This window comes from Phaenicophaeus curvirostris, chromosome 2 (assembly GCF_032191515.1).
Source record: "Phaenicophaeus curvirostris isolate KB17595 chromosome 2, BPBGC_Pcur_1.0, whole genome shotgun sequence".
Classification (NCBI taxonomy): domain Eukaryota; kingdom Metazoa; phylum Chordata; class Aves; order Cuculiformes; family Cuculidae; genus Phaenicophaeus; species Phaenicophaeus curvirostris.
Window position 1 is genome coordinate 120954376 of NC_091393.1, and position 27977 is coordinate 120982352.

General features: G+C 44.7%; 1 protein-coding gene across 8 annotated transcripts in view; it reads right to left on the reverse strand.

Annotated features, from left to right (window-relative positions):
* Positions 1-15297: 15297 nt before the first annotated feature.
* The window catches only part of PUM2 (pumilio RNA binding family member 2), a 78192-nt gene continuing 65512 nt past the window's right edge, over positions 15298-27977 (reverse strand). For 5 of the 8 annotated variants that reach the window (XM_069850619.1, XM_069850618.1, XM_069850620.1 and 2 more), the window contains 8 exons: positions 26222-26489; positions 25534-25663; positions 23506-23640; positions 23126-23263; positions 21394-21519; positions 20330-20451; positions 18958-19150; positions 15298-18238 (listed from right to left, as the gene is read on the reverse strand). In XM_069850619.1, the coding sequence (XP_069706720.1) occupies positions 18107-18238; positions 18958-19150; positions 20330-20451; positions 21394-21519; positions 23126-23263; positions 23506-23640; positions 25534-25663; positions 26222-26489 (1244 nt within the window). In that variant the 3' untranslated portion in view covers positions 15298-18106. The remainder of the gene's footprint in view (positions 18239-18957; positions 19151-20329; positions 20452-21393; positions 21520-23125; positions 23264-23505; positions 23641-25533; positions 25664-26221; positions 26490-27977) is intronic. The other 3 variants (XM_069850616.1, XM_069850622.1, XM_069850615.1) reach the window with 1 other exon arrangement.

Sequence of the window (27977 nt, forward strand, 5' to 3'; positions counted from 1 at the left end):
TCCCTCTCCTCCGGCCCTCCCCTCCATGCCTCCCTCCCCTCCCCCAGTCCCTCCCTCCAGCCCTCCATCCAGCCCTCCCCTCCATCAATCCTCTCCATCTCTCTCTCTGCTCCTCCCTCCCTCCCTCTCCATCCCTCCTTCTCTCTATTCCTCCTTCCCTCCCCTCCATGCCTCCTTCTATCCCTCCTCTCCATCCCCTCCCTTCCTCTCTCTATCCCTCTCTCCATCCCTCTCTCTATCCCTCCCTTCCCTCCCTCCCTCCCTCCCTCCTTGTGTCGCTCCCTCCCTCCATCCCTCTGTCTATCCCTCTTTCTATCCCTCCCCTCCATCCCTCCTTCTCTCCCTCCTTTTCTCCCTCCCTCTCTCTATCTCTCCCTCTATCTCTCCCTTCCATCCCTCCCTCCCTCTCTCTATCCCTCCTTCCCTCCATCTCCCTCCCTTCCTCTCTCTATCCCTCTCTCCATCCCTCCCCTCCATCCCTCTCTGTATCCCTCCCTCTCTCTATCCCTCCCTTCCATCCCTCCCTCCCACCCTCCTTGTGTCGCTCCCTCCCTCCATCCTTCTCTCTATCCCTCTTTCTATCCCTCCCCTCCATCCCTCCTTCTCTCCCTCCTTCTCTCCCTCCCTCTCTCTATCTCTCCCTCCATCCCTCCCTTTGTCCCTCCCTCTATCCCTCCCTTCCATCCCTCTCTCTCTCTCTCCCTTCCATCCCTCCCTCCCTCCCTCTATCCCTCCCTCCATCCTTCTCTCTATCCCTCCTTCCCTCCCTCTCTCTATCCTTCCCCTCCATCCCTCTCCATCCCTCTCTCTGTCCCTCTCTCCATCCCTTCCATCCCTCCTCTCCCTCCCTGCCCCCCCAGCCGCCGCAGCCACCGGTTCTCTCCCATTGCATTCCCAGATTTCCTCAGCAGCATTCTTCCCGCCGAGCTTCCTTCCTTCTCACTAAAAATAATAATAATGTTTATTAAAGCCATCCCTTCCTTTTTCCAGTGTGGGAAAATCACAGGGCTGCTCTGTCTCCTCGGTGCCCTGCCTTCTTCAGCAGTGGCCCAGGTGGGCAAGAAGGCCAGTGGCATCCTGGCTTGTATCAGAAATGGTGTGGCCAGCAGGTCCAGGGCAGCGATTGTGCCCCTGTACTCGATGCTGGCGAGGCTGCATCTCAAATCCTGTGGTTTCTTCACTGGAAGGGTTCTTGGGCACTGGCAGAGGCTGCTCAGGCAGGTGGTTGAGTCGCCGTCTCTGAAGGTGTTTGGAAGGTGGGTAGATGGATTGCTTAGGGATCTGGTTTAGTAGTGGACAGGTACAGTTGGCCTCGATGATCTCATAGGTCTTTTCCAACCTGGTGATTCTATGGTTCTTCCCTTTCACCCAGGAGAGAGGAGGGAGTGTTCCCAGTGGTCACCAACAGCAGGAGGGATCTCCCTCAAAAAATGTGTTTTTTGTAGGAGGTGAGTGTTTCCCTTCATCCCACAGATCTCTGTGCCTTCATTGCATCTCATTTCTTGCTGCTCAGGATGGGTTTACTGGCAGTGTGGAGAGGTTTGTGGCACAAAGTGCTGCTTTAAAAGAAGCGCCCTCCTACTAATCACCCTTTCGTCTTGACTTGAAAGCAACTTCATCACTCTTCAGCGCTGCTGCGGGTGGGTCTTTGCACATCTTGCAGCAAAAACCATACAATCATTGAATGGCTGGAGTTGAAAGGGACCTTAAAGATCATCCAGTTCCAAGCCCTCTGCCATGGGAGTTGGAACCCACCAGCCCCAGCCGCTCAAGGCGCCATCCAACCTATCCTTGAACACCTCCAGGGAGAGGGCATCCAACTATCCTGCAAACATTAAGCCACAGGCTGAATTGTTTTATCCTGCTTACACGGTCAGGGCTGGTGTTCCTGTTCACTTCCAGTCAATTCAGTTGTCTTTTTTTTTTTTATCCTGTCTGCGTGCCAGCACATGTTGAAGTGTTGGCTACAAACAATGCAGCCGAATGTGTGCGCAAACATGATGTAGGAAAGAAAAAAAAAGAAAGGCAGTTTTTAAGAATTAATACTGCAGCTGGGAGCTGCAGGAATGCACGTTGGCTGCATGGTCAATAGGCATCAGATGCCCATGGAGCAGCTGGAGGGATGAGGGATGTGGCCAAGTCTTTGGTGCTGTCCCAGGGCTTCCCGTGGAGGGGACACCAAAAAAAGAGCTGTAACCAGAGCTTCCTGGTCACTCAGGAGGCTCTTGGTGAGTGTTGGATCATCTCTGCCAGGCTCAGGATCCCGTCCCACAGCTGCGGCTCAAAGGCTTCATGGACCTAATTGGATATTCCATGTGGCTAAGTGTTGTGATTTTATCATGTGTCTTGTTTTCTTTCCCTCTCTCTTAAATTCCTCATACAGCCTTCCTAGGAAAGATTCCTACCACTACGCCTTTCCTTCAGATGACCCATGGGGGCCATGTTCTTCTCGCTGTGATGGGGCTGATGGGGAGAAGATGGCACCCATGGGATCCTCAGCCAAGACTGTTGCTGGTGTGCAAGGTTACTGGGCAGAACGATGAGGCAGGGTGGGGGAAGGATGCAAAACCAAAGTCACAGGTGCCTGGTGGGCAGCTGGGCTGGAGTAGCAGCTCCCAGGTAGGAGAGCGAGGCTGCTGCTGGGGCATGTGGGGAAAGTGGCCTCTCCAAGCCATGTCTTGAACCCGTTGCAACCAGAACGCTGGAGATGAGACTTTTGTGATGGGACCTGCAGAGGGTGAGGCTGAAAATGTCACCCGGGCTTGGTGGGCAGGTTGTGACACCCGGCTGTGATGGCACATCTGGGAATCAGGAACTGCCCAGTGGGCATGGTCAATCTTCTCCTCTTCTTCTTCAATGTTGTTCTTCTTAGAAGAGCAACAAAGCTGGTGAAGGGGCTGGAGAACAGGCCTTATGAGGAACGGCTGAGAGAGCTGGGGGTGTTTAGCCTGGAGAAGAGGAGGCTGAGGGGAGACCTCATTGCTCTCTACAACTACCTGAAAGGAGGTTGTAGAGAGGAGGGAGCTGGGCTCTTCTCCCAAGTGACAGGGGACAGGACAAGAGGGAATGGCCTCAAGCTCCGCCAGGGGAGGTTTAGGCTGGACATTAGGAAAAAATTCTTCACAGAAAGGGTCATTGGGCACTGGAACAGGCTGCCCAGGGAGGTGGTTGAGTCACCTTCCCTGGAGGGGTTTAAGGCACGGGTGGATGAGGTGCTAAGGGGCATGGTTTAGTGTTTGATGGGAATGGTTGGACTTGATCCGGTGGGTCTCTTCCAACCTGGTTATTCTATGATTCTATGATTCTCAGCTGATCTGGGTGCAGCAGAGGCTGGTTTGGCCAAGGCTGCATCTGATGGACACTTACAGCCACAGAGGAGGGAGGAGGCAGGGCTGCTGCTGGGAGTACTGGTGAGGCACTGGTGGGGCTGCACCATGTACGGGTTCCATGCAAGTGTGGGCGCGCGTGTGTTTGTGGAGATAGTAGATCAAATAGTTCTGGGGTGCTTCTTGCTGGCTTTGCTAGAAAACATTTAAAGCTTGATTGGGATGTTCTGGTCAGGATCTATGAACAGGGTAAGGGAAGAACAATGCTGCGTTTGGAAGCCAAGTGTTTTCAGTGACATTCCCGTGCCCTCTGCTTGATCATTGAAGCATGCTCAGCATTGTGGTTTCAGTCAAAAGAGCTCCATGCTGAAAAGCCAAATGAGACTTGTATGGAAAGGAGTTTGTTGGCAGCCCCAAGCTCGGGGGATGATAGGGGCTGGTTGCCTCTGCCCAGTACAGTGGGGATTTCCCAGAACTGGATCAAGGGCTTCCAGCAGTGTAGCCCAACTGAACTCTGCTTCCCAGGGGATGAGGGGCTGGTTTGAACTGTGTCCGGCCACGGGAAGAGGGGAAACACAGCCCGGGGAGGAATCCAGCCCGCTGCTTCCACCACAACCAGAGGCAAGGGGGGAGCAGGGATGTCAACTGTTGCTTTTGGGCAACCGCCACCATTCTTCAGTGCATTCTCCGGCAGAAGCCATCATTCCTTATCCCCTAAAGAATGTGACTGTGCATGGCAGCAGGAGCTGTCTGCCTGGCTTTCCAGGTGTTGGACCTACCCGCAGCAGCGTGTGAGGATGTGTGGCCACCGTCACCATGTGTCCTCGCCTCACATTTGCCCATCAGCAGCGGCGGAGCCTGCAGAGCAGCTGGCTGCCTCTTTTCCTGAAGTCTGGCTCCATGTGTCCTTAGATGGTTTATTAGCGGCTCTTGATCAGATGAGGGGGGCGGGTAGAAAAAGCTGATTCTGTTCTCAGTTCCTTAACCAGGGCTGGATTATACCTGTGGCATCAAGCTGGATGCGTTCACACGTCTGCATCTTGGGGACTTCAGCTGTTGGCAGGCTTGTTTTAGGACCTTACAGCCTGATGCCTTGGAATGGAGAAGGGGAGTATGTTCCCTAAAACGCAGTGGGAAATTAGGTTACATGCAAATATTGAGATTGCTTTAAGTGTCATGGGGTTGACAGCTCACTGCTAATGGGCGCTGTCTCTGAGTGGCTTCAGAGAGTTGGCTTCCCTGCTGATGATTGCCATTTGCTTTTGTGCTAGACAAAAAAAACCCTTTTTCCCTTAATTCAGTAGCTCAGTTAACTAAAAGGTGTCAATAACGGGAAACCCACAGCTCCTTGTGCGTTTCACTTCTCAGCTATAAGTTGTAGACAAGGCTTAGAGCGAGAGCCCTGAATCTGTGTGGTGATTGCTGAACAGGACAGAGGAAAGAGGGGAAGTGTCACACACATGGGGCAGGTACAGGATGTTAAATACATTTAGTTAAATGCATTTGGATTGAGCCTGCCCCAGGAAATGGTTGGAGGGAGGTGGGAGATGCACCTGAAACCAAGTGACAGTGTTTGGTAAGGGCTTGCAGTACTGTCAGTGACATTCCCTTTAGCATCTTTTGTTGCTCCCACAGGTGGTACCACAGAGCAGAGAGCTGGCAGCAAGAGGTCTTGACCGACGGCCTGAAATCTGAGGATGGAAGAGGAAGGGTTGCCTCTCCTGAGACAGCAGGAGGAGGTTAGGACACTGCGGTCTATTTGGAGACTGCAGAGACCACAGAGGTTTGTGAAGTTTCATTCCCTGCTAGCCCGGAGTTTCTCTACTCCTTCCCCTTTGAATTCCCTCTGGCCAACACCTTTATTACCCATGGCTCACACCACGTCCTCCTTTTTCTAACTCTATGCAGCAACGAGATGAATCCACCCATTCCTTAAATTAATACGAGTGTAAGAACAAGTCTGCAGAGGAAACAGCCTGAATCTTCAACCTTGAGTTACCAAAGCTTGCCTGCTGGTGTGCAATATTTGGCATCCAGTCACGGTGCTGGCTCATCTTCTGGGAGCCCAGACACTTTGGTGCCCCATTCCCAAGTCTGTAACTCTTTGTTTAGGGTGGTGGCACCAAATATACTCAAGACTCTTACCGCCTCCTCCCGTGCCTTGGCGAATCTACTTTGTTTTGGAAGTCCTCCTGCATGGATGTAGAAATAATTGTTTCTGACCCTTTCAAAAGCCGGCTATGATTTATAGCAGGATCACCTGAACCCACCCAGCATGCTTGCACGGTGATATCTGATTTAGCTTATTCTGTCCAGCTGCCTTTGCAGTGAGTCAGATCTCTGAGCAACTCCATCTGCCTCCTGGCTTTCACTCCCAGGAAGGGAGAGACCAGGGGAGGCTTCCCCCTGGCCCACTCCAAGGTGTGGAGTGTCAAATTAGCCTGAGGGGATGTCTGCTCTGCTCTCCTTTCTTCTCCCCCATGTAACGCTCACATGGAAGGGATGACTTCGCTTATTTGGACAAGAATAAGCCTTCTTGCAAAAATTCCAATGTTGGGTTTTTCTTCAGCTTAAACAACGCGATGTTTAGCGGTCCAAGTGTTGGCTGCAGCGTTGGCTTTATAGATACCAACTGAATCAACTTGGCTCCTTCTCCCAAGAATTTGGTGGCTTTTTTTCTTCTCTTCCAGCCCCTTTCCCTGTTCCTGCTAATGAGAACTTCTGGGTCAATGCTCAAAACTGTATATAAACGTATCTGTGCCAGTGACCAAATATTTCTCAACCTTATTTAGCAGAGCTTCCTTTGGCAGAAGCCCAGCTGGCAGTGGCGGCTGCTTTTGTGTTGGTTTTCATAAACAGCTGTAATAAAACCAGCTGCGTTTCTTTGATGCTGCATGTGAGGGCCTTGTAGGATCCTGCACACTCGTTACAGAGAACCTCAGAACTGGATTTTGGGGGCTGGTGCACCAAAATCTGTGGAAGGGTTTCCCATTAGCCTTCATAAGGTTTGGCTGAAGTTAACGTGGATGTTGCCCACAAGAAAAGACCGACTCGCTTTTTTTTAACGAGGCCTTTTGCTGTAATACTGGCTGGTGCTTTCACTGTTCAACAATTTTGGGCTGCTGGTCTCAGGGTTTGTGGACTACGCAGGTATTTCTCAAAGCCCTCACCTGAATAACTGACTTTTTTTATTGTTGTTTTTCCCTTGCCCAAGGAGAAACTCTCCTGCCTTTCTGTGATTCACTTAACCCTGTGGTTAACTCGAGACAACTCACTTGCAGTGACTGGCACTGGTTTGCAGTGCGGGATCCCTCAACCTCTGTGACCTTAAATAGTCTGAGTACAGAATGGGGTTTGCTCTGATGGGAAAATGAGTGCAGAGGGAAAGGTATCACGATTCCCAGGGACACGCAGACGGGGGCAGTGCCTGCTGGGAGCTTTGGAGAAAAGGGAAGAAGCACAGGGAGGACACGGCCCCCTCGTTTCCACGGCATCCTCTGCTTGGTACCTGCTGACTTACTCTCTGGCAGCCAGCCTGGCTCTTCCAAGGGTTATTTCCACCGACCCTGTCGTCCCATGGGGGACAGAAGCTTTCTTCAGTGCATTCACTAGGGAAATGCTGAGGCCAAGATTCAGAGAATGGTTTGGGTTGGAAGGGATCATAGAATAGTTTGGGTTGGAAGAGACCTTAAAGCCCATCAGTTCCAACCCCTTGTGATGGGCAGGGACACCTCCCACTGTATCAGGGACTCCAAGCCCCATCCAACCTGGCCTTGAACACCTCCAGGGATGGGGCAGCCACAGCTTCTCTGGGTAACCTGGGCCAGGGCCTCCCCACCCTCAGCATGAAGAATTTCTTCCTAATGTCTAATCTAAATCTTTCCCTTTCCAATTTAAAGCCATTCCCCCTCATCCTATCACTCCATGCCCTTGTAAACAGTCCCTCCACAGCTTTCCTGGAGCCCCTTTCAGTACTGGAAGCTGCACTAAGGTCTCCCCACAGCCTTCTCTTCTCCAGGCTGAACAATCCCAACTCTCTCAGCCTGTCCTCATATCAAATATTAAAATGTTTTAAATACAAATATTTTAATCCTATGGCTGGCTCTGGCACTGCCACAGAGACCCATTATTTGCCTGGGAGAAGTGGGGAGTCCAGGTCAAGCGAGGTATAAGCTCTTATCACATGAGTCCTGTATTTTCTTTGTATATACCTTTACTATCCTGGTTTGTGGTAGAGGCTTCTGGATGCTCAAATAACTTTGCGTAGAACTTCAGTACAAGTTCTCCCGTGGGATGCAGTCCCCGTTTCTCTCTGACTGTACCAAATACACGATGTGCTCTCCAAGTCAGTGATCAGCTTTTGCACAAACCAGGGCTGCACTGTTGGTTAAAAAGTTGCAAACAAAGAGAAAACCGAAGAGTTTTAACCAAAATCTAGAAGTACTCTGTCCATATGAGACAGGTTCACTGTATGCTTGGACACTGTCACATTTTTAAACAGCCAAGTGACTCGGGTTAGGTGTTTCTGCTACACGGAGAATTTGCGTAAGCACGTATAGCCCCAGGGATCCTGCCAGAGCAGGTTTAATACTCCCACATATGCAAAAAAGCTGTGGTCTTGGAAGAAGCAGATGCTGTGACGGAGCAGTCATGAGAGCAGGGATAGGCTGCATCACAGGTTTCAGTTCGATTTCACTCACTGCTGTTTAGAACAGTATTTCCAGCATTGTGAGAAAAAAACCAAACCTGTTTTAGGTTGGTTTTTTTGCCATCAAGTGGATGCGATCTGGACCTCAGACTCTCTGAGGATCTCTGTTCTTGGCTAACTTTGGGCTTTGTCACTTGTGTTTGCTACCAATCGTGACTATAACGTGAATTTGGTATGATATAACACACAGGTTTTCCTCCTGATTAACCATAAGGATGCATCTTGCTCTAATTATCAATCCTTCATTTAGCATTTTGAGGTCACTTGCCCATTTCCGCAGATACTGGCTGTCTCAGGGCTGTGTGCAGTCGTTCCACTCCCGTACCCCTCCAGGCGGTACCACTGTCTCTCAGCCTCTGCTGTCATAGCGTTGAGTCACTCATTGATTCCCCACCCATCCTGTCTCATCCTTCATCCTGGACACTCTCACGCATTCATTTGGAGAAACACCTTTGCCCAGCCTCTGTTGTCATCATCCTACCTGGGAGTGGGGTCGGTGTCACCCCTACCCCGGCTTGGATTGTGCTCCTGTGCCACAGGGGTGGAGATGGTGCGGTGCCGGAGCAGAGACCAAGCTGTGCTTAGTGAATAATGGCTTTAAATTGGAAGGGAGAAGATTTAGATTAAACATGAGGAAGAAATTCTTCACAATGAGGGTTAGGAAGCACTGGAACAGGCTGCCCGGAGAAGCTGTGGCTGCCCCATCCCTGGGGGTGTTCAAGGCCAGGTTGGATGAGGCTTGGAGTCCCTGATCCAGTGGGAGTTGTCCCTGCCCATGGCAGGAGGTTTGGAACTGGATGATGAACTGACCTTGAGTTTAAGCTTCGTGCGGTGTGTGTGCCTGCTGCCTGCCCCACTCTCAGCAGCACTGATGCTGGCAGGGTAAACGCAGTCATTGTCATTGCTTTATTTTTTTTCCACTTTTTTGTTTCCTTTTAGAAGTTTTGCTTCTTTTTGGGTGTTTGTGTAATTAGCTGTACTCCACAGGGAGGCCTGGAATGAAGGTTTTGCTGTGCATAATGGTGGCTTTCTATTGTTACTGTTTTTTAAAGACACCCCTGGGTTCCCAAGGTGATCCTTCTCCCTTCCCCCATCCATTCTCCTGGTACTTATAATCAAAACAAGTCATTATGGCTGTTTATGAGCGGTGGTTTCAGTAGCTTTATGTGTGTGTGTATGTTTTTTTTCTCTACCTCTCATCCCATCCTATTCTCCAATATAAAGCCGTTCTCACTCCCACCCCCAAGGAACCCTTTGGGCTTGTTCCTGCCTTCTATTCTCTTCCCTCCAGCTTTTAACCTTTGACTTATAGAATCATAGAATCACAGAATGGTTTGAGTTGGAAGGGACCTCAAAGATCATGCAGTTCCAACCCCCCTGCCATGTGCAGGGACACCTCCCACTGGATCAGGTTGCTCCAAGCCCCATCCAACCTGGCCCTGAACACCTCCAGGGATGGGGCAGCCACAACTTATTCATGCAACCTGTTCCAGTGCCTCACCACCCTCATCACAAAGAATTCTTTCCTAATGTCTAGTCTAAATCTTTCCCCTTCCAATTTAAAGCCATTTCCCTTGTCCTATCAATCCCTGCCCTTGTAAAAAGTCCCTCCCCTGCTTTCCTATAATATTTTCATGGACTTCTTACTTTTTATAAGTTGCTTATCAGTTTCTGGTACCTTCTAGGTGAAGAGACCCATTGTCTACATGAATGTGTCTGGTGCCAACCTAGATGTTCTTCTAAGACATCTAGAGGCCAGGATGAGGCAAACTCCTAAGGTATGTTCACTTGCCCTGTCCAGGTGTCTTGGATGCTCAAGGGTCTTTCAAAAACCACTGGATACCCAGATAGGCAGCAGGATCTGTTCCAAATGGATGTTTCTACAGCTAAACCAAGGTGGTTTTACACTGGGATGTTGTCTCCCCATAGCCTTAGATGGGCTGTAGCTGCGAGACCCTTGTGGGATCACCCCTTCTCAAGGTGGATAACAAGAGTCGTGCAGCATTTTACAGGTGTGTAGGGTGGGAGATCTGTAATACCCCGATCAGATCTACTTGTAATACCCTGACCAGATCTCTGGGGTTTTGGTTCCCCACGTGTGGAGGGGTTCGGACTGGATGAGAGCCCCTTTCCCGACAGGATGCGAGCTCAAACGACCCAAACTGGGATGAATAATCAAACACTTGGTTCTCATGAGACACATGACATTTTAAGGAAATAGGAGACATCATGTGAATTTTGGAGTTCTTAAGATAGTCAGTTTTCAAACAAAAAGGGCTTTTGAAGAGCCAAATGGCCCAGTTGAACGAGAGCCGTGTATAGCCTGGAGCTCTGGCTGGGGTGAACTCTGTTCCATTTATCCCCTTCCTCCATGCAGGGGTTGGAATTGACTCTGTGGCTTGTATTGAGTTTGTCCATCCCCAACTCTTCAGCCCTTTGTAATCCTTGCTTAAGGAGCGATTGCTCAGATTGTTTTACCAGCATCTGGAAGCCAGTTTATAGAGAAAGGTGTGGAGCAGGGAATTGCGCTGAGACAAACCCACCCGACCCGAGCCCAGCAGAGAAGCCGCTGGGCTGAATCCTCCCCCAAGATCCTAGCTTGAACGAGCAGATGGTCTCCTGAAAGCTCTCCTCCTGGGGTGGGGAGGGCTGCAAATACTGTCGTGGTATTTCAGCTCTCTTACAGAAAGGGAGATAAGGATTATATAGGAGAGGAAAGAGAGGAAAGGTTTCCTACCAGGGAACCTTTACCTTCTGGTTCCTCTGAGGGAGACAAGGAACAGGGTTCCTGTATTTGTGCTCGTGGGAGAAGAGAATATAGCTGTGAAAGTGCTTTCTGTCGTTTCTCTCGCTGGCCAGGCCAGCTGGTGCTTTCTGCCACCACCTTCCTGTGTGTGGCCCCTGTCGTAACACTCTCCCTTCTTGCTGTCTCCACTGGCCCTCAGTAAGCAGTTGTGTATCTTCAGAGATCTTACTTTACTTCGGGACCTGCTTTAAGTGACACCCGAGATGGCTCTGTTGCCATAATACTATGAAAAGACCTTTGGCAGGAGCAGGCTGTGGTTTTGCAGCCCGAGAGGCCACAGCAGACTTGATCCAGAAGGAGAGGGACTTCAGCAGGCTTGGCCAGCTCCACCAGTGATGTTCCTCTGCCGTGGTGGGGCACCACGCTGCTGCGGTACAGCCTGTAGCAAGGAACTGGAGCAAGCGTTTGTGAAACCATAGCATGTGAACCTGCCTTGTGATCAGCAGCCAAGCAGGCTACGTTCCCTGAACAGCTTCCACTACCTGAGCTGGAGAAGGGCTGTCTCCCTCCTCGCTCCTCGTGGGCTTGGCTGAGCAAAGACCTGGCAGCTGAGCTGGGGAAGGGCTGTGGTGCTGTGCAGCTGGCAGGAAATCTGAACCCTCCAGGCAGGTCTTAAGCTCAAACAAAGCTCTTTAGGTCTGCTCAGCTCAGCTTTGCAAAGGGTTTCTCCTTGTCCTATGGTCTAGCATATCAGCTGTGTCACCTGCAATGTGCCTCCGACTCTTGTTTGCAGACGTACATACTTTAGGGCTGGGTAGGAGCTGTGCAAGCAGATGAGGAAGAGGCAAAAGGCTTCTTGTTCCCGGACTATTGTTCTGTTTCTGTGTTCATTCTTACTAATGAAACAAAGAGGAACTTCAGTGATCATAGAATCATAGAATCACCAGGTTGGAAAAGACCCACTGGATCATCGAGTCCAACCATTCCCATCAATCCATGTCCCTCAGCACCTCATCCACTTGTCCCTTAAACCCCTCCAGGGAAGGTGACTCAACCCCCTCCCTGGGCAGCCTCTGCCAGTGCCCAGTGACCCTTTCTGTGAAAATTTTTTTCCCTAATGTTCAGCCGGAGCCTCCCCTGGCGGAGCTTGAGGCCAGGTCTTCCTACTTTTCAGCTGCTAGGTACAAAGCCTCTGGAGCATTTCCAGTTTGTTAATGATGGGGGAATGTTGCTCCCAAGATATATTTTTCATTAAGTGAGTCTGGGAGAATCGAGGTGGAGACAAGGATCTGGAGAGCAGAACCTGCCCACTCCCACCTGGATGCTTTAGGAGTCAAGCTCCATCTTGTGCTGTCGGTGACGCAACACGCGGTTCAAGCTGTGCTGAAAGCCCAGCCCAGATTCAGGAGCGTAAAGTGAACCCGTCCAGTTCCTTGTGGTTAGCACATATTCTGCAAGGTGAGGGAGGTGGGTTCAAAACCCTGAGGCTGATAAAGGGAACTAATTCAAGCATCTCATCTGCTGGGCAAGTTCCTGAACCACAGAACTAGCTTGCAAACAGAGCTGGCTCTGTCCAAAGGGCTGATGGAGGAAACACCCCTGCACCACCTCACGGAGGAACACCAGCAGTTTAAGCTTGGTCTTCCCTACTGGCTCTTTGCCCCCGATGCAGGGTGGGAACTTCCCGACAACCTCCGTGTTCTGAAATTTAATACATAACAGGGTTTGGTTCACTCCCCACATGGAGTCCTGTGTTCAGTTCTGGAACCCTCAACAGAAGAAGGATATTGAACTGTTGGAAGGGGTCCAGAGGAGGCCATGAAGATGATCAGAGGGCTGGAGAACATCTGCTATGAAGACAGGCTGAGAGAGTTGGGGCTGTTCAGAGTGGAGAAGGCTGTGGGGACACCTTTTAGTGGCTTTCCAGTACCTGAAGGGGCTGCAGGAAAGCTGGGGAGGGACTGTTTACAAGGGCACGGGGTGATAGGATGAGGGGGAGTGGCTTTAAATTGGAGGGGGAAAGATTTAGACTAGACATAAGGAAGAATTTCTTCACAATGAGGGTACTGAGACACCGGCCCAGGTTACCCAGAGAAGCTGTGGCTGCCCCATCCCTGGAGGTGTTCAAGGCCAGGTTGGATGGGGCTTGGAGTCCCTGATACAGTGGGAGGTGTCCCTGCTCATGGCAGGGGTGGAACTGGATGGGCTTTAAGGACCCTTCCGACCCAAACTATTCTGTGATTCTATGAAAAAGCAGCTGCCTCCTTTCCTCAACACGGGCACTACACTAGCAGGGAAAAGCCCAGCTACTGGCTCTGGAGCGCTAGCAACACTCAATGAACATCCTTCCATGCTTTCCGTGTGGAAGGAGGTGATCGATGACTGGTCTTTCCACGACAGTGGTGCTGGTTTCCAACCACTTCTCTTGATGGAGTGAGGGAGGCCCGGGCTGCTCTGCCCCACAGGACTGCTGACACCCCAGGCTCATTTTGCAGCATCTCTCATTCTCTCTACTGGGGTGGCAGGATCTACATTTGCTAAGTTCCTCAAACCTTTCCAGCCCAGTTCTGTGCTGCAGCCCTTGAGGAACCAAGCATAGTCCTGAGAAGGACACGCTGTCCCTGACAGGAACCAAGTTTCCCGCTCCCCTAGCCACAAGGTGCTTGGATCCGCAAACTTCGGACACACATTGTGCCTGTGGGTGTTTTCTGGCGTTGTTTGCAACCCCAGCAAATACTTCAAATCAAAACTCTCCAGGCAGAGGAAAGCATTGCCTGCAGCTCATCAAAACATCAGTGTTGCCCATAGACTAATTTAGAGACCGGGGGATCACTTCGAGCGCTACCCGCAGCTGGGTAGGATGTGATGTCAAACTGCTGAACGCTCCAACCCTGTTGTGGGCTGGGACAGCTGAGACGGGACACAGCGTGTGGCTTTCCCCTTTCCTTCCTCAAGCACCAACAGAGAACTAAGTCTTCACTCAAAAAAGCCACTGAAGGCTCTGCCCCTCTCGGGATGCACCCTGAGCAGGCACTGAGACTGCAGCCACTCAGCAGCGAACTCCTGTGCTGCAGAGCTCGCACCGGGTTTTCTCCCCAGGCGCACGACTTGCACGCAACCTGCAATTTTAACGAACAGTCACTAGGTCTTAAAATGCTTTTGCAATCGCTCTCTCACTTTTACTGCCCTGAACGACACGGTGGGAGTTGCCATCACCTCCCTGTATACCCACTTTCTCAGTTACCTCTATGCCGAACGTCCAATATTCTCACGCAACGAGACTGTCAGATCAACCAATAATTGTGGCTCCGCAGTGAGTCACTCCCCAGGGAAGGGACTGTGCCCTGCACTCGGCACTGGAGAGGCCGTACCTTGAACCCGGGGGTCAGTTTTTGGCCCCTCACTACAAGACAGACATTGAGGGGCTGGAGGGTGTTCAGAGAAGGACAACAAAGCTGCTGAAGGGGTTGGAGAACAAGGGTTATGAGGAACAGCTGATAGAATTGGGGAGTGGGGGGTTTGTCTAGAGAAAAGAAGGCTGAAGGGAGACCTTATTGCTGCCACAACTCCCTGAAAGGTGGTAGTGAGGTGGGTCCTGGTCTCTTCTCCCTAGGATAAGAGGGAATGGCCTCAAGCTGTGCCAGCCAGGTTCAGATTAGACAGCAGGAAAAATCTGTTCACCAAAAGCGTTTTCAGGCACTGGCCGAGGCTGCACACGGAGGTGGTGGAGTCCCCATCCCTGGAGGGGTTTAAGAGACAGGGAGATGAAGAGCTTAGTGATCTCATTTTAGAATCATAGTTTGGGTTGGAAGGGACCTTATAAAGATCATCCAGTTCCAACCCCCCCTACGATGGGCAGGGACATGTCCCACTAGATCAGGCTGCCCAAGGCCCCATCCTCAGCAGTGGACAGGTACAGTTGGGCTGGATGAGCTCAAAGGTCTTTTCCAAACTAGTGATTCTGACTCTATGAGCATCTCTTCAAATGCCTGTTCCTCTGAGCAGAGGGAAGAGGTGATGATGGTTCCGAGTCTCCTTCAGCACTCTGAAACATCTGGACATCACAACCCCAGAAAACTCGCTCTTCCAGGGGAGATTTAGACTAGACATTAGGAAGAAATTCTTAACTGTGAGGGTGGTGAGGCCCTGGCACGGGCTGCCCAGGGAAGCTGTGTTTGCACTATCCCTGGAGGTGTTCAGGGCCAGGTTGGATGGGGCTTGGAGCAGCCTGGTCCAGTGGGAGGTGTCCCTGCCCGTGGTGGGGGGCTGGAACTGGAGAGGTTTTAAGGTCCCTTCTGACCAAAACCATTCAGTGATGATTTGAAGGTTTAGCTGCTCAGAACTGGCCTCTGGAAACCTAATGATCTAATATGGGGTTCTTTAATAAGTGATTGATCAGTTATCATCAGATCCCTAGAAACAAGCACCTTTTCCAAGCTGAGCTCGAGAGAGCAGACAAGTCATGTAATGGAACATAAAGAATGGCTAGTTTCCTACAGGAAAAACACAAGACCAGATGTATTTCACACAGTGTTATTCACACATTTTCATTTGGATTTTTACAGTATATACATGTGAACATTACAATATGAGCCACCTGGAGTCAAACCTAATCAAACTGGTCCATAAACAATCTAGATCAAAAAGCGATACTTGAGCAAAAAAGCTAGTGGTTCTACCCAAAGCCTAAAATAGTTCAAAGGAAAACCAGCGATTTTCATGTTCCTGGACAAAATCTGTGCAAAATTATTTTAGGAGAGCAAGTGGAAGATGATGTTTAAGATACGGAGAGCACTAAGGATGATGGGTATAGGACTGTTTGAATGCAACCATGGCACGAGAGCTACAGGGACAAAGTACTGGGACATTATCAGTCTCTGCTTGGAGGTGCCCGAGAGCCTCACTCGCTGTCTCACACGCTGAAGAGAATGTCAGCTCTGTGGCTGGTAACACACAGCATCTGTACACAGGTGAAAAATAGTCACCAAAGAGAACTGATGTGCCAAAGGAAGTAGCTCCAAAGTTAACCTTTGTGTGGCTACAGGAAAGCTCTGGCTCCAAAGACAAGGCTTGTACCTCTCAAGAGGAATTTTGTGAACTGCCATGCAAAAACTACTTGGCAATTAGAATTGTGCTTACTAAAAATACTCAGGCCTCCTGCACCACTTAATGCAGGCACTAAAGATTCAGAAACTGGATGTAGGCAAGGCCAAACTTTCCCATTTGCCTATTGGTGAGTTCACGCTACCATCGAAAAGATGTATGCTTTAATAAGAGTTATGTAAACCTGACATCAACAGTAATACAACCAAATTCCTTATACAAGTTTATACCACGACTGTTTTCCTTCCTTGTGATCAGACTCCTACCGTAACAGCCTTTTAGTTGATCAATGCTCAAGACACTGCTTTCGAACTACCTGGTCGATCAAAACTTTAGGTTAAGCCATCCAAAAGAACATTTTACACAAAATACTTACTTCAACAACATACAAAGCACTTTCTTTATCTTTCAGAAACTGAATATACAAAGTAAGCTTTTTCCAAAATATTTCCATAGGCAAAGGATTAAAAAGGATTTTAATTATACACATATGGTCACAATTCTGCCTTAAAAAGATCATTGGGAAATGTACATAAGGCCGCTTGTAAATGTACATCATCTTTATGTTACTGTTACAATGTCATATGTCCAGAGAAAAAAATTGACAGTATCATACATATTTGCTTTACGCTGGGAGAAGGCTATTCAAAAATACAGTACTCTTCTGTACAAAAACATCATGCCACATTTATTAAGATGGAAGAAGCATTGGTTTCTGTGATAATCAAAGAGTTCAGTCCACTTCTTACTACGCTTATTATTCCGACTTAAAATTTGAACAGATTGATTTCTTAAAGTGTCCATATTGACAGAGTCGACAGCTATGTTATAAACAAAACATAATGTTTCTCACAATAGATAAAAAGAAAGCCGGTTCATATCTCTGAAACCATATAAAGATAGAATTTAAAAAAATCACTCTTGATTTGCTGAAATAAATTTACATTATACAACACTATATGCCGGGGGGAGAAGAGGGAGTGGGGATATGAATATACACTAAAATGCAAATTTTTGTCCCAAAAAGGGGTAAAACAAATTACATTTACAGCATGAAGGTTTACAAATGTACATCTGTACAACCAAGGTAAGCGTCACTACTAAATTAGCAAGGCTTGTAATAAACATCGAAACGAGAGATTTGTTTTCAAACTGTAAACTTACACCTATTAACTACACGTATACAATGCATATATTTATAGGAAGCAAAAAAAGCTATCTGAATATTTAATCAATCATGCTTAAATGTTGAGCTATTGAGTTTACTTTTCAGTGGCCCCTTTTCTCTTTATCAATACCTAGGTTTTTTTGCATCTACAGTGAGAAAGCAAAATAAATGCTCAACACTTTCAAATCCTTACAGGTCTATATGTAAAATAAAAAAATACAAATCTCTACTCTTCCTGCATTGTAAAACTGACTGTAAAGTTAATACAGGGTTCACTCCTCTTCCAACAGAGTACTTTACTGAGGGGAAGTACCACCATTTTAATCCCTCTAACTTGTACAACAATTAAATATTTAAGTATATACAGCACTTATTTTTAATACATTGCTAGAGAAAACCTCAGGGCACCATTTAAAAAAAACAACATAGCAAGTGATGAAAGCTTTTTTTTTTTTTCAAACTTTCCATTGTTTTGTTATTCCCTACTTGAATCTGCTGTGCCCTGTTTATTGTTTAGATAGTAGGTTGTGAACCACCAAAATACAACTTAACTTTTCAACATGTTAAATAATGTTTATGCAGCTGATCGATTTTAATCTGGTATAAAAGACTTCACACAAAAGGGAAAAAATAAGGATTAATTCTATATACAACTCTATAAACCTGTTGTGCTATGATGCTGGGTAGACCTACCAGATCGCAAGCCAGTGTATTAAAAGAATACTGTACTTTTTCCCTTTAAAAACTATTTCAGTGACTTTACAAGGTAAAAATTTACAAAATATGTGACAGCTATTTTGATACAATTACATCATATACAGGCATTCTGTGCTTTGCCAGCCATCCAATCTGATAGGTCTCCGGATCAGGGCTGGAGATTTTTTTTTCCTTTTTTTTTTTAATAATTCGCTCCCCAAAAATATACACAAGAATAAAAATTTTACAAATGGATGAACAAAGTCAATAAATAGATTTAAAAAAATCAGAACATTTATAGTTAAGTTGTATGTTTTGATCATTCACAATTCACTTTTTCTTCCATTTCTTTCCATCTTTTACAGCATCCCATTTGGTGGTCCACCAATCGGCCCCAGATCAGCACTGTTCTTCAGGTAATACTTCTCCAACTTGGCCAGAATGTGTTTGCCATAGGTGTATTTACGCAGAGTTGTGATGTGGGGTCGAATCTGTAAGAAGAAACCCGTTACCGCTTTTTCCCCCTTCAAAAATTACAAGTAGAGGTTACCGCACTTGGAAAATATTCTGTAAAACAGAAGTCATAAGCCTGTATTTTGGAATTTTGGAAGTTTCTGAAATGATGTAAAATTGGTGATTTGTGACTCGCCAAACAACTGGTGTCCCTGTCACTGGAGAAGGGAATTAGCCCTTTTGTGGGAGTGCCCTGGCGACTGGGGGCTGCAGAGGTCCTGCAGGAGCCTGCGTTAAACAGCCTTGGGCAGTCATGGCAAGAGCACTTTTGTCCCGGTCTTATTCGAATAAGTTGAAAAGGTGCCTGTACGCTGGGAAGCATGAGAATCTCTTTTGGGGGAACCACAGCACAGATTTATACTGGCAAGCCACAAATAAAAAGAGAAGCCCGTAAATCTTCTGTTATAAAGATGACAGATACTGTATTTTTATATCAAAAGTACTTTCACAGAAAAGCTGCCACAAAGAGAGGATACAAACCCCACTTCTGAAACTTTTCTGTAGATTTACATTATTAGCTCAGTGCTCAGAAACCTGAATATATCCTGCTTTACCAAGCTTCACTGAATTTAAATGTTTATACATCAAGTTCTAGGTTACTTAACTAGTGAGTTTTGCATCTAGAGGCAAGGGCATCCTAGCAGAAAAATTAGTATGTATATATTTTCTGAACCAATAAAACTCTATCGAAATATACCTTGTGCATTATTATCTTCCGCTGAGCAGGTTCAGCCATATCAATCATCTTCTGGACAACATAGTTGGCATACTGGTCCTTCATCATGGTGTATAAGGCACTGTGAGGACCATCATTCTGGCAGCAGACTTCATCAATAAGTAAAGCTCTTTCAGCACGAGAAGCATGAGTTACACACTTTTCTACCACATTGCTGAAAAATAAGACAGATGCATTCTGTGACTTAAGATGTTACATTCTTTTAAGTAGCAATTTTAAATCTATCTGAACAGTTCAAGTGCTTTAACGCCAATAAAGAAAGCACCACAAATGCATCAAGCCCCGATTTCCAAGTCTTTACTCTATAACGACTGAGGAAGTTAAAGGATTATACACTCCTACTCGTGTGAAAAGCAGTAATTTTCTGATACTTATTATCTTGTAGGAGAGACTGGACCTAGAGCAGACGCACTGGACCCCGGGCTGCAGATGTATTCTAGTACATCTGGTTTGGTTGTGGGTCCTTTTTTAAGACAAAACAAAGCCAGATACAAGGCTTCCAGCTTTTTGAATAAAGGCGCTTTACAGGAGCATGCCTAGATCAGAGATAGTGCCAAATATTTCTCCTTGCAGAGGAAGGTTCTGACCTTCCAGCTATCAATGAGACAGTAAAGTGATCCTGGTTGTAAGTTTGTGCTCTGGAAATTAAGCAAGTTCAAAGGAAAAGGTTTTGAACAGTTCTATTTAGGTAAAGAAAAACAAATGCCCACGTAACGTCAGTGTACTTCTACTTCATGCCAATGACCACGCTAGCCTCAGTAAGTCACCCCAGATGAATTCATTCCAAGAGGCTTTTTCCTTAGCAAAAGGCACACAATCTGTATTTCAGAAAAAAGCACTGAAAGATGAGTTGCTCAGGACTCCTACAACAGTCTTTGAGACTTCTCAAGGTATAAAATCCTTGTCAGGCTGAATCAACACTTTTTAAGGCTAACCTTTTTACGCTTCCGAGTTGCTTGGCTGGACTGACAGCCAGCCAGGAAGTCCCGGCTCATCATCACCAACATATCAAGCAAGTTCTAGGAGAGCATTTCACCTGGTCCTGGCAGTTCTGATACAGAGACTTGTAATCCATTCCCTGCACATGTACAAGGTGCAAAACCTTCCCATAAACCTGTGGAATCTTCGTTGCTTTGTTACAGCATTTCCTCTTTCCCTTCCCCAAATCCAGTATAAAATACCACTACTGTTCCTCTCTAAAAATATAACATTTCAGAAGACAATTTGCTCCATGAAAAAACTTATCCTATCCTTTTTGTAACACAATAAATAAATCCAATACTGCAACTTTAAAAGGTTAGTGAATCTTTAATAGATGAAAGCTGTGCAATACCTGGCAAATTTGTGCTGGCTCAGGGCTAGAACTTTTCCTCTTATTTCTGAAACTATTTTACTCTTGTCTTCAGGACGACCGTGCTCCAGTACATGTTGAATAACGTAATTTCCATATTGATCCTGAAAATAAGATGACTTCAATTTTCTTTTGTGTTCATACCAAGTAATCCATACAGCTTTTGTAAATTTGTATAACACTGCAAATTACTATTTGCACGGATGTAAGGAAAAATACAATAACGTCAACATTAGAGAAACAAAGCGCTGCAAGAAATATTGCATCAAAAATTACTTAATGGACCACAAAATTTACATGCAGAACATATATAGTCTGTAAAACCAGCATTTTGTTAGAGTACCTTTTGTCCTCTTAAGGAAAGGAATCCCCAAAATTAAGATCATCATTCTTTAACAGCTGCAATATCTCCCTGAACTTTGGTTCCCCAAGACAATTATGTTTTAACTAGAGACCCGTATATACAAGAAACCACTGAGAAATGAACTACACTGTGAAAACGTAGCTGAAGGCAATTCTTGCCTTTTTAAGCGTGCAAATTCCTACTCTACACCAAGTCCCTTTCAGCGTTTTTAACTGATTCGATTTCAAAACCATTTGTAGCTCTCATTTGGTTCGTCTGAGACCATGAAATCACGTTGTATAGTCTTTTGCCTTCTTTTAGAACAGATGCCCTTTCCATGTAAGAATATGCAATATATATTTTTTTGACAATGCATTTGTGTTTAGACATTATCAGAAGTTATCCGAAGGACACCTAAGTGAACCAAGATGAACTACAAAAAGGCAATCTTTGCAATTAAAACTATATTGATTTTGTGCATTTACAATGTAAATTCGAAGCTACAGTCAAAAGTGTAAGGAAAAGGCTTTTTTTATCTTCTTTGCCTCCCAACTTCCAAATTCATTTTCATTAAAACTATGGAAGGAAAGAAAAACAAAAAATCAATGTCTACAAAACTAAAAAGAGGCAAAATGTATTTAAACTAAATAAATTATAACAAAAAAGCTCTAAAATATATTACAAAATGAATCCACGCACTAACCTGCACTAGCTGTTCTGTGTGTTGATGCAGTTCTTCCAAGATTGGCAAAGTCTGCTCAGCAGTGCAGTGTTCCAAAATGCGCTGAATGACTCTACAACCATATGGATGGGTTGAAAGTACAAATACCTTAAAATAGGATTGCAAACTGAAGTTAAACCAACTGAAGTTTACAGATATAGTAACATTACCATGTTCAAAACGGAACTGAACATGCCAACTACTTCTATAAAAGAACAGTTTTGCCTGCCAATACCAGAATTCCACCTCCAGTGGAACTCAGAAACGGATGAAAATGCAGTTTTCCGTGTTGAGGACTCCGGTAATTACACAACGGAGAACCCAGGTTTTCATTACTCCTTAGCTGCAAAGGAAAGCCTGGAAGTATGACCTTTAGTTAGGCACCGTTCAACTTTCAAGCTTTTCTCTTAACTTTGTACTTCACTTTCAAATGTATTTATTAAAAGAAGTTCAATTATTGTGGCTGATGTTCACTAATTTCACATTCAAGCACACACAACCTGCTCCCTATTGCAGATACAAAGTTTGTCAATAAGCAATCAAAACAATCTTGTTTACTCCTTTTACTTGCTTCTGCAGAAACCAGTTTTCCGTTTCAGGGGTTAACTTGGAAGGTTTAAGAGTCAGTGTTGGTCAGAACTGAACACAGAATCCTGTCTGATTGGACATAGGTCCAAATGATGCAGGCAGATGAAAGATACACACTGTGTGTACCTGATATGGCTAAAGTGAGGCTATTTTTCATTTGTCACTTCAGATTAACTGATATTTTTTAGATATAAAATGTCCATAAATAAACAGAGTCACATTTGAGGCAAGGAGTTCTAGTTACAGCTCAGAAACTGCATCTCATCTACCCCATACACACTTTTGGATGTAAAAACACACGACCCTAGAAACCTTGGTATGCCATTTACTACTACGTACAGCAGTAAATCAGGTATTGCTGCTGTATAAAATGCAAGAGAAGGATATTGTAGATTTTATTAAGAAATACATTTGGCCGCTCATTAAAGTAAGATTTAGTAACACGGCCAAGTTAGTAACATTTTTACAATTCTTTGAGACTATAAAAGTACACGTTTTTCTCAGTGTATTAAAATCTTACTTATATGAGGCATATTCTCTAGCCTGGAGCACAATCTTACATTAATAACTTTTTTGGAAACAAAAACCCCCAACCCAACGTGAAATAAACAGATCCCTGCCCCCTTCACTTAACTCCAGCCCCTAGGTAGGCAACAGATTAGTGCATTTCTTCAAGGTGTTTCCTTAATAACACACAATAATTGGAAGACACTGCAAGACAGACTTGCAACATAAGCAACAAAAGAGGAAAATGGAAATAATAATACAAAATACATGCTAGTGAGCAGATGCTTTATTAATATATCAAAAATGGCAATGTTGAAAGGGAATCTGAAATGGTGTATCGCAAAACTCAAACAGAAAGCCTGGCCTTAAGCCAATACCTCTGCTGGTATTTATAACACACACAAACAGGCCTTTGTAGAGCCTCACCTCCAACAGAGTCATCTTTTCACAACATGTTAACTGTCTCTTCAACAGCTTTTCCATTTTATCATCCCGTTTTCCTCCTACTTAAAACAAGCTGACTGCCAAGTGCCAAACACTATCTTGTGCATGCAAATGACAGAAAAAAGACCTGCAAATCAAAGCGGTCCCACAAGAGGAAATGAACTGTTGACACTACCTGTCCCTTGAATGCGTCAATGATGAACTGGAGCGACTGGGGTTGAACACACTCAATGCATTTTTGTACAACATGGTTTCCATTTTGATCTTTCACACATTTCAGAACATGACCATCCAACTCTTTCACCATCTCATTCTGGAAAAAAAAAAGATTATCTTTGTCTGTACAATATTTCCCCCCGCCTAAAAGGAATATTCCATTTCATCCTAACTGTCCAATCTTTATATTCACTTGTGCTTTACTTGCGCACCTCAACAATTTAATTTGAACTATTTTAGTCTCTAGTCCTTTCATAGTGAAAGGAATGATCAAGAGTTTAAGCAAAAAAACCCGATGCAATAAAAAGATACAAGCAAAGAAGTATTGCTCTAACTTACAATTACCTGCTGGTCAGGCGAGATCGACTCAAGTGCTTTTTGAATAACACGACAACCATACATCTGTAGGGCTAATGGCAGAACATGACCACGTATGCGTGTTGCTAGGGCTAACTTTTGATCCAGACTTCCAAACTAAAAGAAAATAAATATGCTGTTAACAAACGAAGATGTATTGCAGTGTGCTGGAATTCACACGTCAGAGTAAGTACTCTTACGATGTATTATTACAGGTTTACTGCATGCATTGCATGATTTTTCCCTTTGTATTTTTTTTTGTGGGTATACTTACCAGAAGCTTTTATATTCTAAATGCAACGATTTGTAATACTCCACATTCCAGTCACATACCTGCTATCAAACACATGACCTTGAAAGACAACAGAGGAGACTGAAGGAGTCTATATTTGACTGTGTGCAGGAATGTTGAATTGCAATAACCCACTTAGACAAATTATACCAGGCAAATTAAATTACAGATTACTGTAACCTATGAATTCAAATCAGACTTTCTCAAATTTGTATGCTTCAGTCTATCTTACATTTTGTATACAGTAAGCAAACTGGGGAAGGGGAACAGGACACGCAGATCTCAACCCCTAGAAGCAGCTTCTTGGTAACTACGTGGCTTGAAGGATCGTTCTTACCATGAGCACTTTGACAAATCTAGAAATACTTGGGCTTTGCAGAGCAAAATCAAAATGGTTTTGCACACTGGCTGTATTATAATTCAACTAATGTTTTCCAGCAGTAGCTAATTCCTGCACATATTATTCCATCCATAGTGCTACTACAACCTTCCGTGCTGCTCCACACTGAGCAGAGTAGAAGCCAGCCAAGCTTTATAATAATACCCACAATCCTGCTCCCAGATCCCCACACAAGCTCCCAAATTGGTAGAGCGTAAGGAGACCACACGGAAGAGATCACCCTGGACAACCAGCTGGGTGGCACCAGTGACATCCATGCAGCACTGCTGAGAACTGTCAAACTCCACTCCTGTAGTCACCCAGGACTGAAGAAAGCTCCAACAACTTTGCCTTCACTACATCTAAGGTCTAACACACTTTTCTTGAGAACTCTTCCACAGAATTAAGATGAAAACACTTGACTGACAAGAATTACCTATGTATCCACCCAATCTAACACCATGGAAAAAAACCAGAAAGTGGTGACTGTTGAACAAGATCAAGATCTTACCATGTTAGGCATAATTTTGATAAGATATTTGGATTTGAGAAGGAATATCAGCTAAAAAAAAAAGTGAGTGCATTTTTTCATAGATTAGTCATTGAAAACCACACTCCTGTTTACAGAAACCATGTTATTTCTTAGTGGACATTTTAAAGATTGATCTTCTATCCACAGACTTTGATTCAGTCCTTGATTTAAAGTACACTATGCTAGATACCTTTCCTGCACATAACTTTCTCCAGGATGCAGCTACTCTTTTTCTTCTCTCTGTAAGTCAAACCTTATAACTCTTTACAAGTGTCTTTCTTTTATAACAAAAATGTTACAACAAAGTCTCTTTTGTTTTTAGCAAAAACCTAAGCTGTTTTAAATATTGGTCTTAGTAATATTGGATGTCCCTTCCTCAAAATTCTTCCACCTCAACGTATTTCATGTGGGTTTCTTCATATTCGGCACTGGATGAAGTTCAGACAGCTACTTATTCGGGTGCAAGAGCATTTTCCAGATCCACTCTTTACCAAGATGTAGTAAGCAAGAAAAAGTATCCCTCAAATCTTTGTATTTCCCACCATGTGCTGAAAGTCTCTGTAAATCACACTAAAAGACCTGAAAGCCTTGAGTGTGCAACCTCTGTATTCACCAACGTTCAACAACACACGCACCACCAGTGTAAGGAGAAATCGTGCCTGTTATGAAAAAACTTGGGGGATACAGAACATAGAAGACGTATGCAAAGGTCCAGCAGAACTTTATAATATTAAGGAAAATCTCAGTTAACCTTAATCAGATTGAATTTAATCTTGTTCCTATTCATACACTTAGTGGTAGGCTTACCTCAAAGAACTTCTGTATTACATAGTTTCCAAACACATCAGTCATCAGTTGATATGCTGCTTGCAGGATCTCATTGAATACCATCTGGCGCTCAGCTGGAGTAGCTCGCTCCAGCTTTTGCTGTATAAATCTAAGTGCAACAAAAAAAAAAGGTACTTTACACTTTACATAAATAAAAGGAAAACCTCTCAAACACTGTTTCAATGAGACACCTCAAAATTCTAAAGCAAGTAGTAAATATATATAAAACTTATTAAATTGAAAGTAGTGCCTTTATATATAAAAGGATACATTTTGGTAAAATGATACTTAAAACATTTTATTTGAAAAGGATTATAGATGAAAAGAATAGCAATAAGTACCTGATGATGTATTGCTGAAAACTGGTTTTACACTCCAGACGCCAGATATTTTGTTTTCTTAATCAACACCTTTTTGATACCTAAATACTGGAGTTTACAAGTCTAGTTATGAGGCTATTTCTACACTGAGAACTTCTACAAGCAGCTAAATTTATACTACACTTATAACAAAATTTCCTAGAGAAGGAAAAAGGCCAGTCTAAGAGCATGTGCTCCAATTAACAGCATGCATTATATTAAGATGACTAGCATCTCATTCAAATGTTTGATGTTAATATAACTGTATAAAAGCAGTAAAATATTATTAATTTTACTGTAATAATTACCTAGAACCATGCTGGTCTTGGGAAAATTCAACAATATGTCCAACAAGGTCTCTTAGTTGAAGATTAGGGAAACGATTGTTTCTGAAATCTTCCAACAATCGACTACGTCCAGAAGGCATAATATCAGACCTACTGTAACGAAGGCGCGAAGGAGGGAAGAGCTGACTGGTGGAGCTAAAAAGACTGGAGGTACTTGCTGCACTGCGATACTTTGCTTCGGCTCCAGGTGCTGCAGAAATATAGCGACCACTACCATTTGTCAGTCCTCCTACAAGGAAGCAGTTCTGTCAGTGAAAGTCGCAAGGAAAATAAACAACAACAAAACAATAAGTGTACTAGAACTACAGATACACCCTGGAGCCAAAGGAAACAACAGTGTTGTCTTGTTGTTTATGTTTACCTCATTACAGTTGGAGGAGTTAGACAGCTTTATCGTCTAATAAATAAAACCGTTCTCCTCCTCATTTTTATTTTATATGAAGGGCACCAGGAAAAGAAATGTCATTAGAAGAATATAATGAAGCAGGTAAAGTGAGAACCCACTTAGTCTTGCAGAAACGTTAGAATTGGGTGGGCTTTATCTCAGTGGGTAGATTTCCACTTCACAAGGAATAATGATTTATACCCTTGTTAGTGGTCTCAAAGTTAGCCAATTGTTTCAAAATAGACCATGAAATCTGAACTACCCTTCAGTCCCTACTGAGGTATCGTTCCAACTTATAGTGTGAAAGGGCATTTCTGAGGAGGCACACATGGTGCCTCTTGTTATGCTGTACCCGTTCTGCAGGATATTTGATGACCTCAACTTTCCATGCTTTTAATCTGGTACCTCTTGTAAGCACTAAATATGTCAGGTTTCAAACCAGGTAACTAAGAACACTCTACCTAAACCTAAACCAATCAAGGACTTCTCAAACTGAATTTCCTTTTAGAAATGATGTTTTTCCCTTTCTTTGAACACATTCATCACTCTCACTACATGACCATATTTTCTTCCTTTCTAAGAACTGAACTGCCTTCCCATGTTCAGGTTCTACTCAGTTTTAACTAGCGATTCCACCTGCAGCTACCAGCACCTCACACAGCCTTATCAATGTCTCCTCACATACTGCTCTCTGCTCAGTTTGTGTCACACTGAACTCCTCCAGAGGCCTCTCTCCCATACACTTTACAACAGGCAGCAATCTTCATAATAAGCATGCAAACAAAGCAACCTTCCTCAACTAGAGTATGATTTTAAAAGGGATACTGCTACTATGCTGCAAGTAGAAACATTCAAAGACAATTCCCATGTAGAAAACTCAACTCTGCTACTTTGAACAAAAAAAAAAACCAAAAACCCACAACCACCCAGCCTAAAATTATTGAGTATGAACTGGAAAAGGAATGCATTTCCAGTTTGTCTACAAATTATCTAGAAATTGACATGGTAACTGAAAGCCCTTTCAAAGTCAACAGAAGAAATATGACCTTAAAAAATTGCAGTATGTGCTGTTTGAATGGTGCTCTATTAAAAAGTACTTTAAAAATCAGCTGACAGTGCCCCAGCCAAGCCTTCTTTTGGTTCCAAGTATTTATAAGGCCAGGCAACAACAGTGTCACAGTGGGCTGGAAATATAGTAATAGTAAAGTATGTTTTTCAAAAGGTCAAATTGTAATACCAGAATCTGAGATGTTAGTGCTCTGCAAGACATATCAAGCATTACATTTATTGCACTGTACACAATTATGCTCTAAAATAGAAATAATGGGTATT